This window comes from Mustela nigripes, chromosome 5, assembly GCF_022355385.1.
Source record: "Mustela nigripes isolate SB6536 chromosome 5, MUSNIG.SB6536, whole genome shotgun sequence".
NCBI lineage: Eukaryota > Metazoa > Chordata > Mammalia > Carnivora > Mustelidae > Mustela > Mustela nigripes.
Window position 1 is genome coordinate 64,706,949 of NC_081561.1, and position 13,954 is coordinate 64,720,902.

The following is a 13,954-nucleotide window of genomic DNA, read 5'->3' on the forward strand; positions in this document are numbered from 1 at the left end:
GGCTGTCAGCTTGGTACACTGCAGGATTGAGAGAAGGCATACAAACACAAGAATTCAGCCACAAAAAAGAGAAAAATTGTAGAGCAGGTTTATCCATAGAAGGTCCAAGGGAGCCTTAGGATCATCTTAGGGAAGGTATTTCTCTACTAAAGACAATAAAACTGGCAGAGGTAACTATTACCTCAAATGCAAAGAGAGCAGTTCAAAACTATAAGGAACATGAAAAATAAAGGAAATATTATCACCAAAGGATCATAATTAATTTTCTAGTAACTAACCCCAAAGATGTGGAAATTTGCAATTCACCTGAAAAAGAATTTAACATGGCTATTTTAAGGGAGATCAATGAGTACAAGAAAACACACAAAGATAATTCAACAAAATCAGAAAAACAATACATGAACAAAATGAGAAGTTTAACAGAGTTAGAAATCATGAAAAAAGAGCCAAACAGAAATTATAGAGCTGAGGAATACAAAGAAATGAAAAATGCAATGGTAATAATCAACAACAAAATGGATCTAAGCAGAAGAAAGAATCTGTGAGATAGAAGATAGGAACTTTGAGTTTATCTTGTCAGGGCACAACAAAGGATAAAGAATTTCAGAAACTTTAACCTATGTGAAATATGGGATATCATCAAAAGCACCAATTTGCAAATTATTGGAGTTCCAGTGAGAGAAGAGAGGCAGACGAGGGCAAAAAGCTTATTTTAAGAAATGGTGACTGAAAACTGCTCGAATCTTGGGGAAGATTTTGATATCCAAGTTCATAAAGCTCATATGTCACCAAAAAAAATCAACTGAAATAGATCCTTTCCAAGACACATGATAATAAAACTGTCAAAGCTGATGAATACCCAAGTTTTTGTATCAACATGGATGGGACTGGAAGAGATTATGCTGAGTGAAATGAGTCAAGCAGAGAGAGTCAATTATATAGTTTCACTTACATGTGGAGCCTAAGGAATAACATGGAGGACATTAGGAGAAGGAAAGAAAAAGAGAATTGGGGGAAATCGGAGGGGAAAGATGAACCATGAAAGACTGTGGACTCTGAGAAAAAACTGAGGGTTTTGGAGGGGAGAAGGGTGACGGGTTGGATGAGCCTGGTGGTGGGTACTAAGGAGGGCATGTATTGCATGGAGCACTGGGTGTGGTGCATAAACAATGAATCTTGGAACACTGAAAAAATTAAATAATTTTTTTTAAAAAAGCCTGAAAGACAGAGAGAAAATCTTGAAAGTAGTAAGAGAAAAGAAGCTTGTGACTTACAAGGGAAGTCAATAAAATTACCAATAGATTTCTTAGCAGAAACCTGACAAGCCAGTAATGTGTAGAATAATATATTCAAAGTGCTAAAAGAAAAAAAAATGTCAACTAAGAATACTCTATCTGACAAATTACCCTACATCAATGAAGGAGAGAAAAATCTAGACAAACAAAAGCTGAAATAATTCATCAGGAGTAGATCTGCCTTACAAGAAATGCTGAAAGGAGTTCGTCAAGCCAAAATGAAAGGACAGGGTGCCTGAATGGCTCAGTAGGTTAAGCCTCTGCCTTCGGCTCAGGTCATGATCTCAGGTTCCTGGGATCCAGACCCACGTCGGGCTCTCTGCTCAGCGGGGAGCCTGCTTTCCACACCCCTCTCTGCCTGCCTCTCTGCCTACTTGTGATCTGTCAAATAAATAAATAAAATCTGAGGAAAAAAAAGAAAACAAAATAAAAGGACACTAATAACTGACGTGAACACATATGAAAATATACAATACACTAGAAAAGGTAAGTATGCAGTCAAATTCAGAAGACTTAAATACTGTAATATGAGTGGTGTTAACCACATAGCTCTAGTATAAAAGTTCAAGAATAAGAATGATAAAAATAACCATAGCTACCAAATTTGTTAAAGAATACACAGTATAAAAAGAGACATTGTGACATCAAAAACATAAAAAGGAAGAGCAAATGGTAGAGTTTTGTTTCCAATGAAAGTTACTTGTTATCAGCATAAAATAAACTGTTATATCTATAATGTTTTATGTAAGCTTCGTGGTAACAACAAAGCAAAAATCTAGGGTAGATTCACAAAGATTAAAAAGGAAGGGAACAGAGCATACCACATGGAAAAACACCAGTTTACAAAGGTAAGAAGAAACAGAGGAAAAAGAAAAAATAGAAGTATAGAACAACCAGAGAGCAATCAATAATACAGCATTAATAAGTCCTTACATAGCAACAATTACTCTAAATGTAAATGTTTTGAAATCACCAATCAAAAGGCACAGCATGGCTGGATGGATTCAAAAAGTAAGCCCCAACTATTTGCTGCTCACAAGAGACTGACTCACTGCAGCCTTAACGATACACAGAGGCTCAAAGTGAAAAGAGAAAACAAATATTCCATTATAATAATATAATATACTTCTGAAACCAAAAGGAAGTGGAGGTAGCGATACTTATATCAGACAAAATAGGCTTTAAACCAAAACAGTAACAAGATGAAAAGGTTATTATAGAGTGATACAGAAGTCACTTTATCAAAAAGACAAGGCAATCATAAATCTATATGCACTAACAACAGAGCACACCTAAATATATTAAACAAATACTAAAAGATCTGAAGGCAGAAACAGACAATGCAACTTGCAACAGTAGAGAGTCCAACCAGATAAAAAATAAAGAAGGAAATGTTGTACGTGAACTGTAATTTATAACAAATGGACCTAGTAGTCATATACAGAACATTCCACCCATTAGTAGAATATATACTCTTCCCAAATGCACATGGAACATTTCCAGGAAAGATCCTGTTGTGGGTCACAAAACAGCAAATTTAAGATGACTGAAATCATACCAAATTTTTTTTTACAATCACAATGATATGAAACTAGAAATCAATGATATGAAAGCTAGAAATTTCACAAATATGTGAAAATTAACACACTCCTGCAAAAACGATGGGTCAAAGAAGAAATCTAAAGGGAAATAAAAAATACCTTGAAACAAATGAAAATGGAAACAGAACATACCAAAATCTATAGGATTTGGGATGCAGCAAAAGCCATTCTAAAAGGGAAGTTTATAGCAATAAATGCCTATGGTAAGAAAAAAGAAAGATAAAGCAACATAACTTTACACCTCAAAGAACTTGAAAAAGAAGAACAAACTAAACCCAAGGTTAGCAGAAGAAAGGAAATAACAAAGAGCAGAAATAAATGAAATAGAAACCAGAAAACTAATAGAATGACCATCTATCTGAGCTGAGAATATAGGAAAAATAGAGATAAAATTTGTACAACTAAATAGCAAACAAGCAAACAATACAGTTAAAACATGAGTGGAGGAACTGAACAGACATTTTTCTAAAGAGTCATCCAAATAACTAACAGGAACATGAAAAGATGCCCAACATCAGTAATCATTAGGGAAAGGAAAATCAAAACCACAATGAGATATCACCTCATACCTGTTAGAATGGCTAAATTCTAAAAGACAAGATGATAGTGAGGGATGCCTGGCTAGCTCAGTCAGGGGAGTATGTGACTCTCAACATCAGCATAATAAATTTGAGCTCCACGTTGGGTGTAGAGACTACTTAAATGATAAACTTAAAAAAAAAAAAAAGGACAAGAGATAAATGTTGGTGAGAATATGGAGAAAAGGGCACCCTAGTGCACTCTTGGTGGGGATGTCAATTGGTGCAGGCACTATGGGAAACAGTGCAGAGGTTCCTCAAAAAATTCAAAGTAGAACACCATACAATCCAGCAATCCCACTTCTGGATCTATATCCAGAAGAAATGAAATCAGGATCTTGAAGGGTTATCTTCACTTATACATTCACTGCAGCATTATTCACAATAGCCAAGATATAGAAACAACCTAAGTGTCCATCTATGGATAAATGGATAAAATATATATACAGGATATACATGATATATACAGGATAAAGGATATATACAGGATAGAATATTATTTCACCACAAGAAGGAAGGGAATCCTGCCTTTGAGACAACATGGGTGGACATTGAGGACATTATGCCAAGTGAGATAAGTCCAACAGAAAAAGACAAATACTGTATGGTCTCATTTACATGTGGAATCAAAAAAAGCTGACCTCATGGAAACAGGGGGGTAGAATGCTGATTACCTAGGGGAAATCAGGAGATGTTTGTCAAAGCATACAAACTGTAAGCTACAAAATGAATACCTTTGGGGGATCTAACGTACAGCATGGTGATTATAGCTAATAAAAACATATATACTCGAATGTTGCTAAGACAGGTCACCTTAAATGTCATTACCAAAAAAAGGTAATTAAATGAGATGATGAGCTGATGCTACAGTGGTAATCAGTGGTAATCAGTTCACAAAATATCAGTGTATTAAATCAACATGTTACATACAACTTAAACTTCTTGTTAGGTGCACCAGTTAAGCTGGAAAAAACATTTAACTATATATTTGAAAAAAATGCAAACATACCTCATGAATATTTTTAATATTTATAGCAATATCACTGTGACAGCGAACAAAAAAGATACATAATCCTTTTAGTTTCTCCGGGGCAGCATTGTCTATATACAATCTCATCATTTTGGCCCCTTTGGTTGCTCCGGCAATAGTTCGACCACATTCTGAAAACAAAAGTCAAGAGTGTAGTGCGTCATCACAGAATGGATCAACTGTGGCAAATGATTATGGGTGTCACAGCATTGCCTCTTGCTTCACTTTACTGTAAGGAATTTTTTATATGATTGTAATAATTTTTTGTGGGTTTTTTTTGTCTACAAAAAGACATCACTAATTGGAATACTTGAAGTGTGGCATCCTCAGCTTTCTTTCCCCGAGTTCTGTGCTTTTGCTCCTTTTGGCCTCGCCTCAGGCAGGGTCTTCACACAGACTGTTCTAACCATATCCAGCCCTTTGCCTCCTCAATTTCTACTTATCTTTCAGATATCAGCTGATATCTGATATCTGATATACTGATATATTAGGGTATAGTCCCCTATGAACACACTCATAGCCCCCAATTATATTAAATTCTTTTTTTTGTTATAATTGTTCTATTTTATTATTATTGTTAATCTTACTGGGCTTAATTTAGAAACTAAACTTTATGACTATATAGGAAAACATAGTATATTACATTCCTCCTCAAACTGATCTCAGTGAAAACTAATCATTTAATTTTAAAAAGTAGTAAAAGATGAGAATTTTGTTAGATGGTTGGTTGTACTACTAATAAACAAAATTTATCAGTCTTCCTAGTCACAATAATTTAAAATATGATAAAAGAAATTTTAAAATCCCTATCCTGAAGCCATGATAATATTTTGTCTTCCCAGCCTTCTCTCTTCTGGGTATGGGGGGCTCCTCCTGTCCTGTGATTCTGGAGGACACCAGCCTCAGAGCCCTGCTGTGGTAGGCATGTGCAAACGAGACTGAGCAGACTCTCTGCAAGGAGGTCAGTCCCGACTGGAGGCACACAAAGGTAAAAGGAGACTGGAGAGATGTCAATCTGGTGGTGAGTCCTAAGGAAACTGCCTTGAAATCTGTGGGAATACTCTATGCTTGTCCTTCCCAAGGCCTGGTGGTTCCACTAGTTCTCAATTTTGTGAACAGCCCAGACTTTTTTTTTTTTGCTAATGTAAACCAGAGATTACTGTTTACTGAGGTTGCCTACAACCAAAGAGCCTTGATACACAGTATGTAAGAGCTCATGTGCTCATTCATGGAGGTTGGCACAGAGAGGTGCCTCTACCCTTAATAACCTCCCTCCCTCTTTTTCCTTGATAAGAAAACCCATCCGGCAATGGGTTTTCTTACCCATCCGGCAATATGTACATCCCCAAAGAGACAACAGCTTTTTCAGCCCCCTGAACCCCTGTGGTAGCCACATGACACAGTTCTGGCTGATCAGCTCACGCTTTCCCAATAACAGGAAGAGGCAAGGCCCTTTCCCACAAGCACCTTAGACTTGGATGTGATGGTTAGAACTTCATCTTATAAGGAGCAAATATGAACACAAAAGCCAACATGTTAAAAATGACAGAATAGGAAGAAAAAAAGAATCTGGCTTTCTAATGACAATGCTGAGTATTTGAACCATTGCCAACCACTACCCACTTTCTTATGAGAGAAAAATAGAGCCCCTGTTTGGTTAAGACACTATTAGGACTTCCATTACCTACAGCTAAACATATTCTGTATATTAACTACATATTCTGTATACCCATCAGCAGGGGAATGGTATCTAAAAACCACAATGCAACTATACTATGGAATATTGCAGAGCATTTTTAAAGCTTTTTTTAAAAAGATTTTATGTATTTATTTGAGAGAGAGAACACAAACAGAGGCAGGGCAGAGGAAAGGGTCAAGCAGACTCCCCGCTGAGTAGGGAGCCTGATGCGGCACTCTATCCCAGGACCCCAAGATCATGACCTGAGCCAAAATCAAAAGTCAGATGTTCAACCAACTGAGCCACCCAAGCGCCCCTGTATGGTATTTTTAAGTAACATAAATCTATATATAACTGGAAAATGTCCAGTCTATACTGTCAAATGCAAAACTCAAATCAAGAAAAAAATATACTATATGATCACATTTTTAAATAATAATAAACATTTATGTATTAGTAGATGCCTCTAAGAAATACATGTAGAGGAATATTTGCCTAGCTAATAAATGTATTACTTTTCTAGGTAGCAAAATAATCATTAAAAATATACCTATCTTGGGGCACCTGGGTGGCTCAGGAAGTTAAGCCTCCAACTCTTGATTTCAGCTCAGGTCATGATCTCAGGGCTATGAGACTGAGCCCTGTGTTGGGCTCTGTGCTGAGCGTAGAACCCATTTGGGATTCTCTCTCCCTCTCCTTCTCCCCTTCCCCTGTGCTCTCTCTCTCTCAAAAAAAAAAAAAAAATATATATATATATAGACACATATCTTATATACATATCTTTTCTACTGACAATTGCCCTCCTGAGAATCCTTCCTAAAGTCTTCCTAATGCACATTAACTTTAGTGATATTTACTGAGGCATTGTTTACAAGACCAAAAAGTTGTAAACAACCTGAGCTCTAATAATAAGAGATAAGGTTTGAAAATAATAGTATCATTAGCCTAATGAAATATAATGCAGCTGTTTAAAATTAAATTGTAAAAATTGTGACACGAAGAAGGGAATATTATCAAATTTTAAAAGCCACCATACAATAACATGTAGAGTTGGATCCCATTTTTGTAACATATATACCTATTTTTATATATACTTTTTTTACATATTATACTCTATGTATATATACATACACACTATACATATACATAACTTTCTCTCTTTCACTCCCATCCTTTCTCCAAATACAAGAGGGGGGCAAAGAAGTTACAGAGGAATAGTCATCAAGGAATTAACAGTGCTTATTCCAAATGGCTAAGAATGTGGGTGTTTTTCATTTTTCTTCTCATTGTAGGTATTTTCTTATATTAAAGCATTAGATGAAAATAGAAGAACATAATCAAGTTCTGTATTTCACAGTGCAAACTTAATGAGACAGGAGGAGTTTGGAGAAAAGTGGTGGATAAGTCTGGAATGCCCTGGGCAGGCTCTGTAGAAAAAAGAATGTCAGAGGTAATCCAGAGGAGGGGTAGGATTTGGCTGGGTATAGAGGAAAAAGGCATTCTGTGAAAGTCAGGAGAACAGAGCAAAGGGCACAGAAATGACCTAGAATGTCCAGAAAACAAGGAAGAGACTGGCTTAAAGGGAGCAACAAATTTATGTCTGCAAGAATAGGAGAGCAGGCTAAATAAACACTGTGTGTCCAGGTTACGATGGGCAGAGAAATGAGGGGTTTGGACCCAGTCCCATAACTAGCATCACAATATAAAGTTTTACTTTTTAGAATTTTTGCTGAAGGATAACATATAGTGTTACATAGTTTCAGGTGTACAATGTAATGATTCAACAATTCTATATATTTCTCAGTGCTCACCAAGATAAGTGTGATCTTAATCCCCTTTACCTATTTCACACAGTCTTCCACCTGCCTCCCCTCTAGAAACCACCAGATTGTTCTCTGTATTTTAAGAGGCTGGTTTTTTGTTTGCTAGTCTGCCTCTTTTTTTCTTGGTTCCTTTGTTTCTTAAATTCCATAAATAAGTTGAAATCCTATGGTATTTGTCTTTCTCTGATTTACTTCACTTAATATAATACCCCCTAGATCCACCCATATTGTTGCAAATGGCAAGCTTTCAATCTTTTTTTTTTTTTTAAGATTTTATTTATTTATTTGAGAGAGAAAGAGATCACTAGCAAGGAGAGTTGCAGGCGAGGGACAGGGAGAAGCAGACTCCCCATCAAGGAGGGAACCTAACACAGGACTCAATCCCAGGACCTATGCCAAAGGCAGATCCTTAACCAACTGAGCCACCTAGGTGCCCCAAGATGTCATTTTTTGTTAGGGCTGCAACCTAAGTGTCCTTCCATAGATGAACGGATAAAGAAGATGTGATAGACATATACAATGGAATAAAAGATTTCCTTTATAAGTAAATATTTATAATTTACAATTTATAATTTATAAGTAAAGCAGTGTGAACTTCAGGGAGGGAATCTGATTTCAGAGCTACAGGTCTTCATTCTGGAACACTAGAGCAAGCATGAGAGATGAACCTCACCTAAAGGCAGCAGAGGAGAAAAATGAAAAAGAACCAACAGGAGGGACAATCCACAGGACTTCTAAGACAAATAGTCTAAGACCAAAAGGATGGTCCATTCATCTGGTTATTAAGACAAAAGTTTCACATCCTAGTAAAGTGTTAATTATTTTAGGAATCCTGCCAATAGTGAGGAGCCCAGATATTCCAACTGACAGCAGCAACAGACACAAGATGCTGACCCAGGACCACAGGGCCAGCTGCTGGGCCCTCACAGTTCTCCTGGTCATCTGAAATCCTGTATGCAAAATGGCTCCCCCTGTTTCAGGGAAAATGGAATTAAATTCTAGTGAAAACATATATCCATTAAGAGATATCAGTGATTTCTGTAAGTACATTTTCTCCTTATATTATAGTGGTCCCTGAAATACATATTTGGGCTGAACATGTATTATTTTTAAATTTATTTATTTAAGAGAGAGCAAGAGATAGCAGAGCTAGCAGAGAAAACATGAGTTGGGTGAGGGAAAGGCAGGGAGAGGGAGAAGCAGGCTCCTTGCTGAGTAGGAACCCTGATGTGGGGCTTGATCCCAGGACCCTGGGATCATGACCTGAGCCAAAGACTGTGCCACCCAGATCCCCCCAAAATGTATTTTTTTAAGACACTTTTTTTGGAGGGGCACCTGAGTGGCTCAGTCAGATGGGCCTCCATCTCTTGATTTCGGCTCAGGTCATGATCTCAGGATCATGAGATTGACCCCTATAAGGGACTCCATGCTTGGCAAAAAATCTGCTTGAGAGTCTCTCTCCCTTCCCCAAGTCCCTCCCAGCTTGTGCATGCACACACTTGCTCTCAAATAAATAAATCTTAAAAAAAAAAAAAAAAAGGCGCTCTCTTTTCCACACCTAAGCTTCTGATAAATTTTCTGTATAAATATACTTCTGTAAATCTTTATAAATATATATCTACTTAGAAGAGGAAAGATATGCTGCATCTTAATATTCATTAACTAATAGCCAGCACATTGCTTTCATAAAATATCCTTACCAAGGCCAGGGACATCTCCTTCCTGGTACAAAAATTTCAGTGTCTTACAACCATCTTTCATAAAAAAATGAGTAAATGCTTCCAGCTGTTAAATAAAAAAGAAAATGATGATCAGTAAAATGACTAGTTACATTAGCTACAATAAATTGAACTGGGATAGGCAGGTTCAAAGACTTTATTCAAGATTCAAGACTTTATTCAAGAGTGACAGGGACATCAGAAGCAGGATTAGAATTTGAACTACTTTAACCCCCAAATTACCATGAAATAGATGGTAAATTCTATTTCTGAACCTATACTAATGATCTGCATATATAATTAGGCAGGCACTTTACCTGACCCTGCCTCACAGAACTTTATAGGAGTAAATGAATGAGTCCAACTGGAGGTAAATATAAAGAATTATTACTAAAACAAACTATTCTTAAAAACTGACTTGGAGAATAGAAAACTTGCCTTACGAACTAATTGGTTTTTAGACCAATTATTTGAGTAATTATGTTTTCAGCTATTGTCATTTGACCCATATTGTAGCCAAACTAACATAAAAACAAACTATTAGGGGTACCTGCATGGCTCAGTGGGTTAAGTCTCTGCCTTTGGCTCAGGTCATGATCCCAGGGTCCTGGGATCGAGCCCCACATCGGGCTCTCTGCTCAGCAGGGAGCCTGCTTCTCCCTCTCTCTGCCTGCCTCTCTGCCTACTTGTGATCTCTCTCTCTCTGCGTCAAAAAAAAAAAAAAAATCTTAAAAAAAAAAAAAAAAAAAAAAAAAAACTTCTCTCCTGGTCTTCAAAAAAAACCCCCCAAAACCAAACTATTATAATGAGAGTTTCCCATGTTAATGAATATGAAGCTCTTATTTAATTACTTATATGTAAGTGTCATATCTTCAGTAAGTGGAAAAGTAAACAGGTCATGTAAACAAAAATCGTCACACATCGCTTGGGAAATACAAAGTTACTCAACCCACTTTGTCCACGGAGTCTATACTTAATGTCTCTCTTGAGCAACGGGCTTCTCTTCGCTTACTGGCCACATGTGGGAAGTACACCAGATCTGGCAAAGCCTCTCCCCCTAGGACAATTGTTCTCAAACTTTAGCATACATCAGAGAAGCACCTAGGGCTTTAAAAATAAAACAGAATTCTGGCCCTGAGGACTTGTATTTCTAAAAAGTTCCAGATGAGGGGTGTGGGTGGCTCAGTCGGTTGAGCCTCTGACTTTTTATTTCAACTCAGGTCGTGATCCCAGGGTTGTGAGATTGAGCCCCACATGGGTCTCTGAGCCCAGCAGGAAGTCTGCTTGAGATTCTCCCTCTCCTTCCTCCTTGGGTCCTCCCCCTGCGCATGATACGTCTCTCTCTCTCTCTCTCTCTCTCTCTCTGTTTCATTCTCTCTCTCTCTCTCTCTCTCTCTCTCTATGAAATAAATAAATCTCTAAAAAGTTCCAGTTGATATGATGCTTCTGGTTCTGGGATCCCATTTGAGAACCGCCATCCCAGAAAATGAAACATCCACACAGATGTACCAAATTGAAGCCCTTCATTTTCTACTCTTCCATCTCACACATAAACTTGACTCTTACATAATTACAATCTGAAAGATACAAAAACTGTCATTTCAGCGATTCCTGCTCAGTTCCATAAATACCTTCTTGCTGTGTCTGATCATATGACCCATTAGATTTGATAGTATCCAAATTATCAAAAACAGAGCACACACCCATGATAAAAAGACATCACAATATCAAATGCAACAAATTCTTATTCTCTGGACACAATGTGCTCCTGAGATCTGAGAGTGAATATTGTCATGGGTTGAAATCATGATTATAAATTAAAAATTCACTTATAAATTTTACAAATATCTCATCTGCACTTTACCACTGCCTTACACTAGATAGGGTGGCATTATTATGCCCCTCTTACAGAAGAGATAAGTAAAGCTAAAAAGAATTTGAGTAAAAGACCCAAAGACACACAACCACAAGTTCAGAGCCTAGAACCAGAGGCCAGCCTTGGGCCTCCATGGCTGTACTCCATCCACAGAACCACACTGCTATTGCCTTGACTTTGGAAAATACTGTCATGTAAGCGGGGAAAGCAAGATAGTCTGTGATTATCCTGAGCAGTGCTGAATGAAGACAGCAGCAAACCATGGACACCGATGCGGTAGAAACTTCTGTATTGGTCAGGGTCCTGGAAAGAAAAGAAGTCCCAAAAATGGGTTTTTAAAGAAACTTTATAACATAGAGGCTATTTCCAGAGGCCAGAGCAGGGTTAAGGGAAGCTGTGACTAGCAGCAACAATAGGACTATCAACAAAGGAAAAGCAGCACCAGCCAAGACCTTAAAGTGTGATGAGTAATGTAGGGGACAGCTGGAAGCAGGAAGACAAAGAGCTGTGGAAGGAGAATGGCTTGGGAAGAAATGTCGTTAGAAGATATGACTGTAGCCAGAAAAAATGGCAGAGCAGGGAGGGGTCAGACTGGTCTCCCTTCTGCCCTCCTACCTCCTGCTGGAGCCTCCTAGTGACTGAGTCCCGTGCAAGTCAGAGAGCAAGGGAGCCCAGGTGATAGGTGCTAGAGAGGTCAGCCTTCGGGCCACAGAATCAGTAATAAAGACTGGATAACAGATCTGAAGGCAAACAAAATAAGCATCATACCCTCTACGGTTCATCTTTTTGTGTGACCTTTAATGAGCTGTTTCCACTTTGGATTGCTACACCAGGATTCACATAAAAGGAAACCCTTCCATATAACCAGTTTCCTAAGTCACCACAGCAAACTAGGCCACCCTTTGCTCCTGGTTCCATCTCCTTATTCAATTGTCCACCAATCTTGATGCCAATTCAGGTACTTGCCTTGAACCTTCAACCAAATAAGCATTCTGATCTCTCCCAGATTTTGAGATTGGTTTCCCTCCTGACTATATTCTCTCCCCTCCACTGTGGCTTTGCAACTGCTGAACCACTCTTACAGAACAGCTTTCCTGGTTTACATCTTCCCTTAAGACCTACATTTCCCTAGATTTCCTAGATGTGCAGCTGAAGCAGGGTCTAAACTGGTCCATGATGGCCTTCAAGGAAGAACCTAAGCTCTCTGACCTAAAGTACAAGACATACTCCAGGAATGACAAATGGAACGGTTTGAAGGCATATGACACTGTCATGCTGGCCGGTGCAATTCCAATCCACCAAATGTATGGTGAAACAAGGTTGATCACCTATGTTACTACATGGATGGTACCATCCACAGCCAGGACAGGCTACAAAATTTGTGAGCTACAGGCCCAGTGAAAACTAAAACTGCAGGAACACTTGTGAAAAAAATTAGTAAGAATTTCAAGGCAAAGTCTCCTAACTAGAGAGAACAAGCTGATGGTTACCAGAGCTGAGTTGGGGAGGGGCAGGGTGGGTGAAACTGGTGGTGGCAATTAAGGAGGGCACTTGCTGTAATGAGCACCAGAGGTTCTATGTAAGTCTTGAATCACTAAATTCTACGCCTGAAACTAATATAACATCGTATGTTAACTGACTGGAATTTAAATAAAATCTTAATTTAAAAAGTAGAGTATTTCGCATGTCAAATCCTCTCTTTACCTCAATGCAATGGATGGTTGCCATGTTTATTTTCACCCTAACGGAGGTCTGAGGTTTTATTCTCTGGAAAGGCCTCTGAACTGCAGGTAACCTCTAAACTCTACCTCTAACCCTAACTTTAACCCTAAACCTAACCTCTGGAGAGGTCTCTGAACTGCAGGATAACAGGCACATACCCTCACCCTCACCCCAACCCTAGCTCTAAATCTAATCTTAACCCAAAACCAACCCCTAACCCTAACCCTTACTGCTAACTACTAACCACTACCATAACCACTACTAACCTCTCACCCTAACAATAACCATAACCCATACACATACAATGGACTATTCCCCAGCCATAAAAAAGAATGAAATCTTGCCACTTAAAAGATGTGGCTGGAGGTAGAAAACGTTATTCTAAGCAAAAACCTTATCCTAATCCAAACACACACGCTAATTCCTAACCCTAAAACTAACCTTAACCTAACCCTAAACTTATCCCTCCAGAGTGGTCTCTAAATTGCATGATAATAGACACATACAATCACATGCGCCCTAACCCTACCCCTTACCCTTATTCTGGCCCTAAACCAAACCCTAATCCTAGATCTAAGGGGGAAAACAAAGATCTGGTGTATATATACAATGGAAAATTACTCAGCCATAAAA

The 13,954-nt window shown here is 38.2% G+C and overlaps 1 protein-coding gene across 1 annotated transcript in view; it reads right to left on the reverse strand.

The window, feature by feature from the left end:
- DNAH8 (dynein axonemal heavy chain 8) overlaps window positions 1-13,954 on the reverse strand; it is a 367,659-nt gene that overhangs the window by 339,985 nt on the left and 13,720 nt on the right. The window contains exons 4-5 of the mRNA XM_059400544.1: window positions 9,706-9,790; window positions 4,484-4,635 (exon numbers count right to left, since the gene is read on the reverse strand). Coding sequence (XP_059256527.1) covers window positions 4,484-4,635; window positions 9,706-9,790 — 237 coding nt within the window. The remainder of the gene's footprint in view (window positions 1-4,483; window positions 4,636-9,705; window positions 9,791-13,954) is intronic.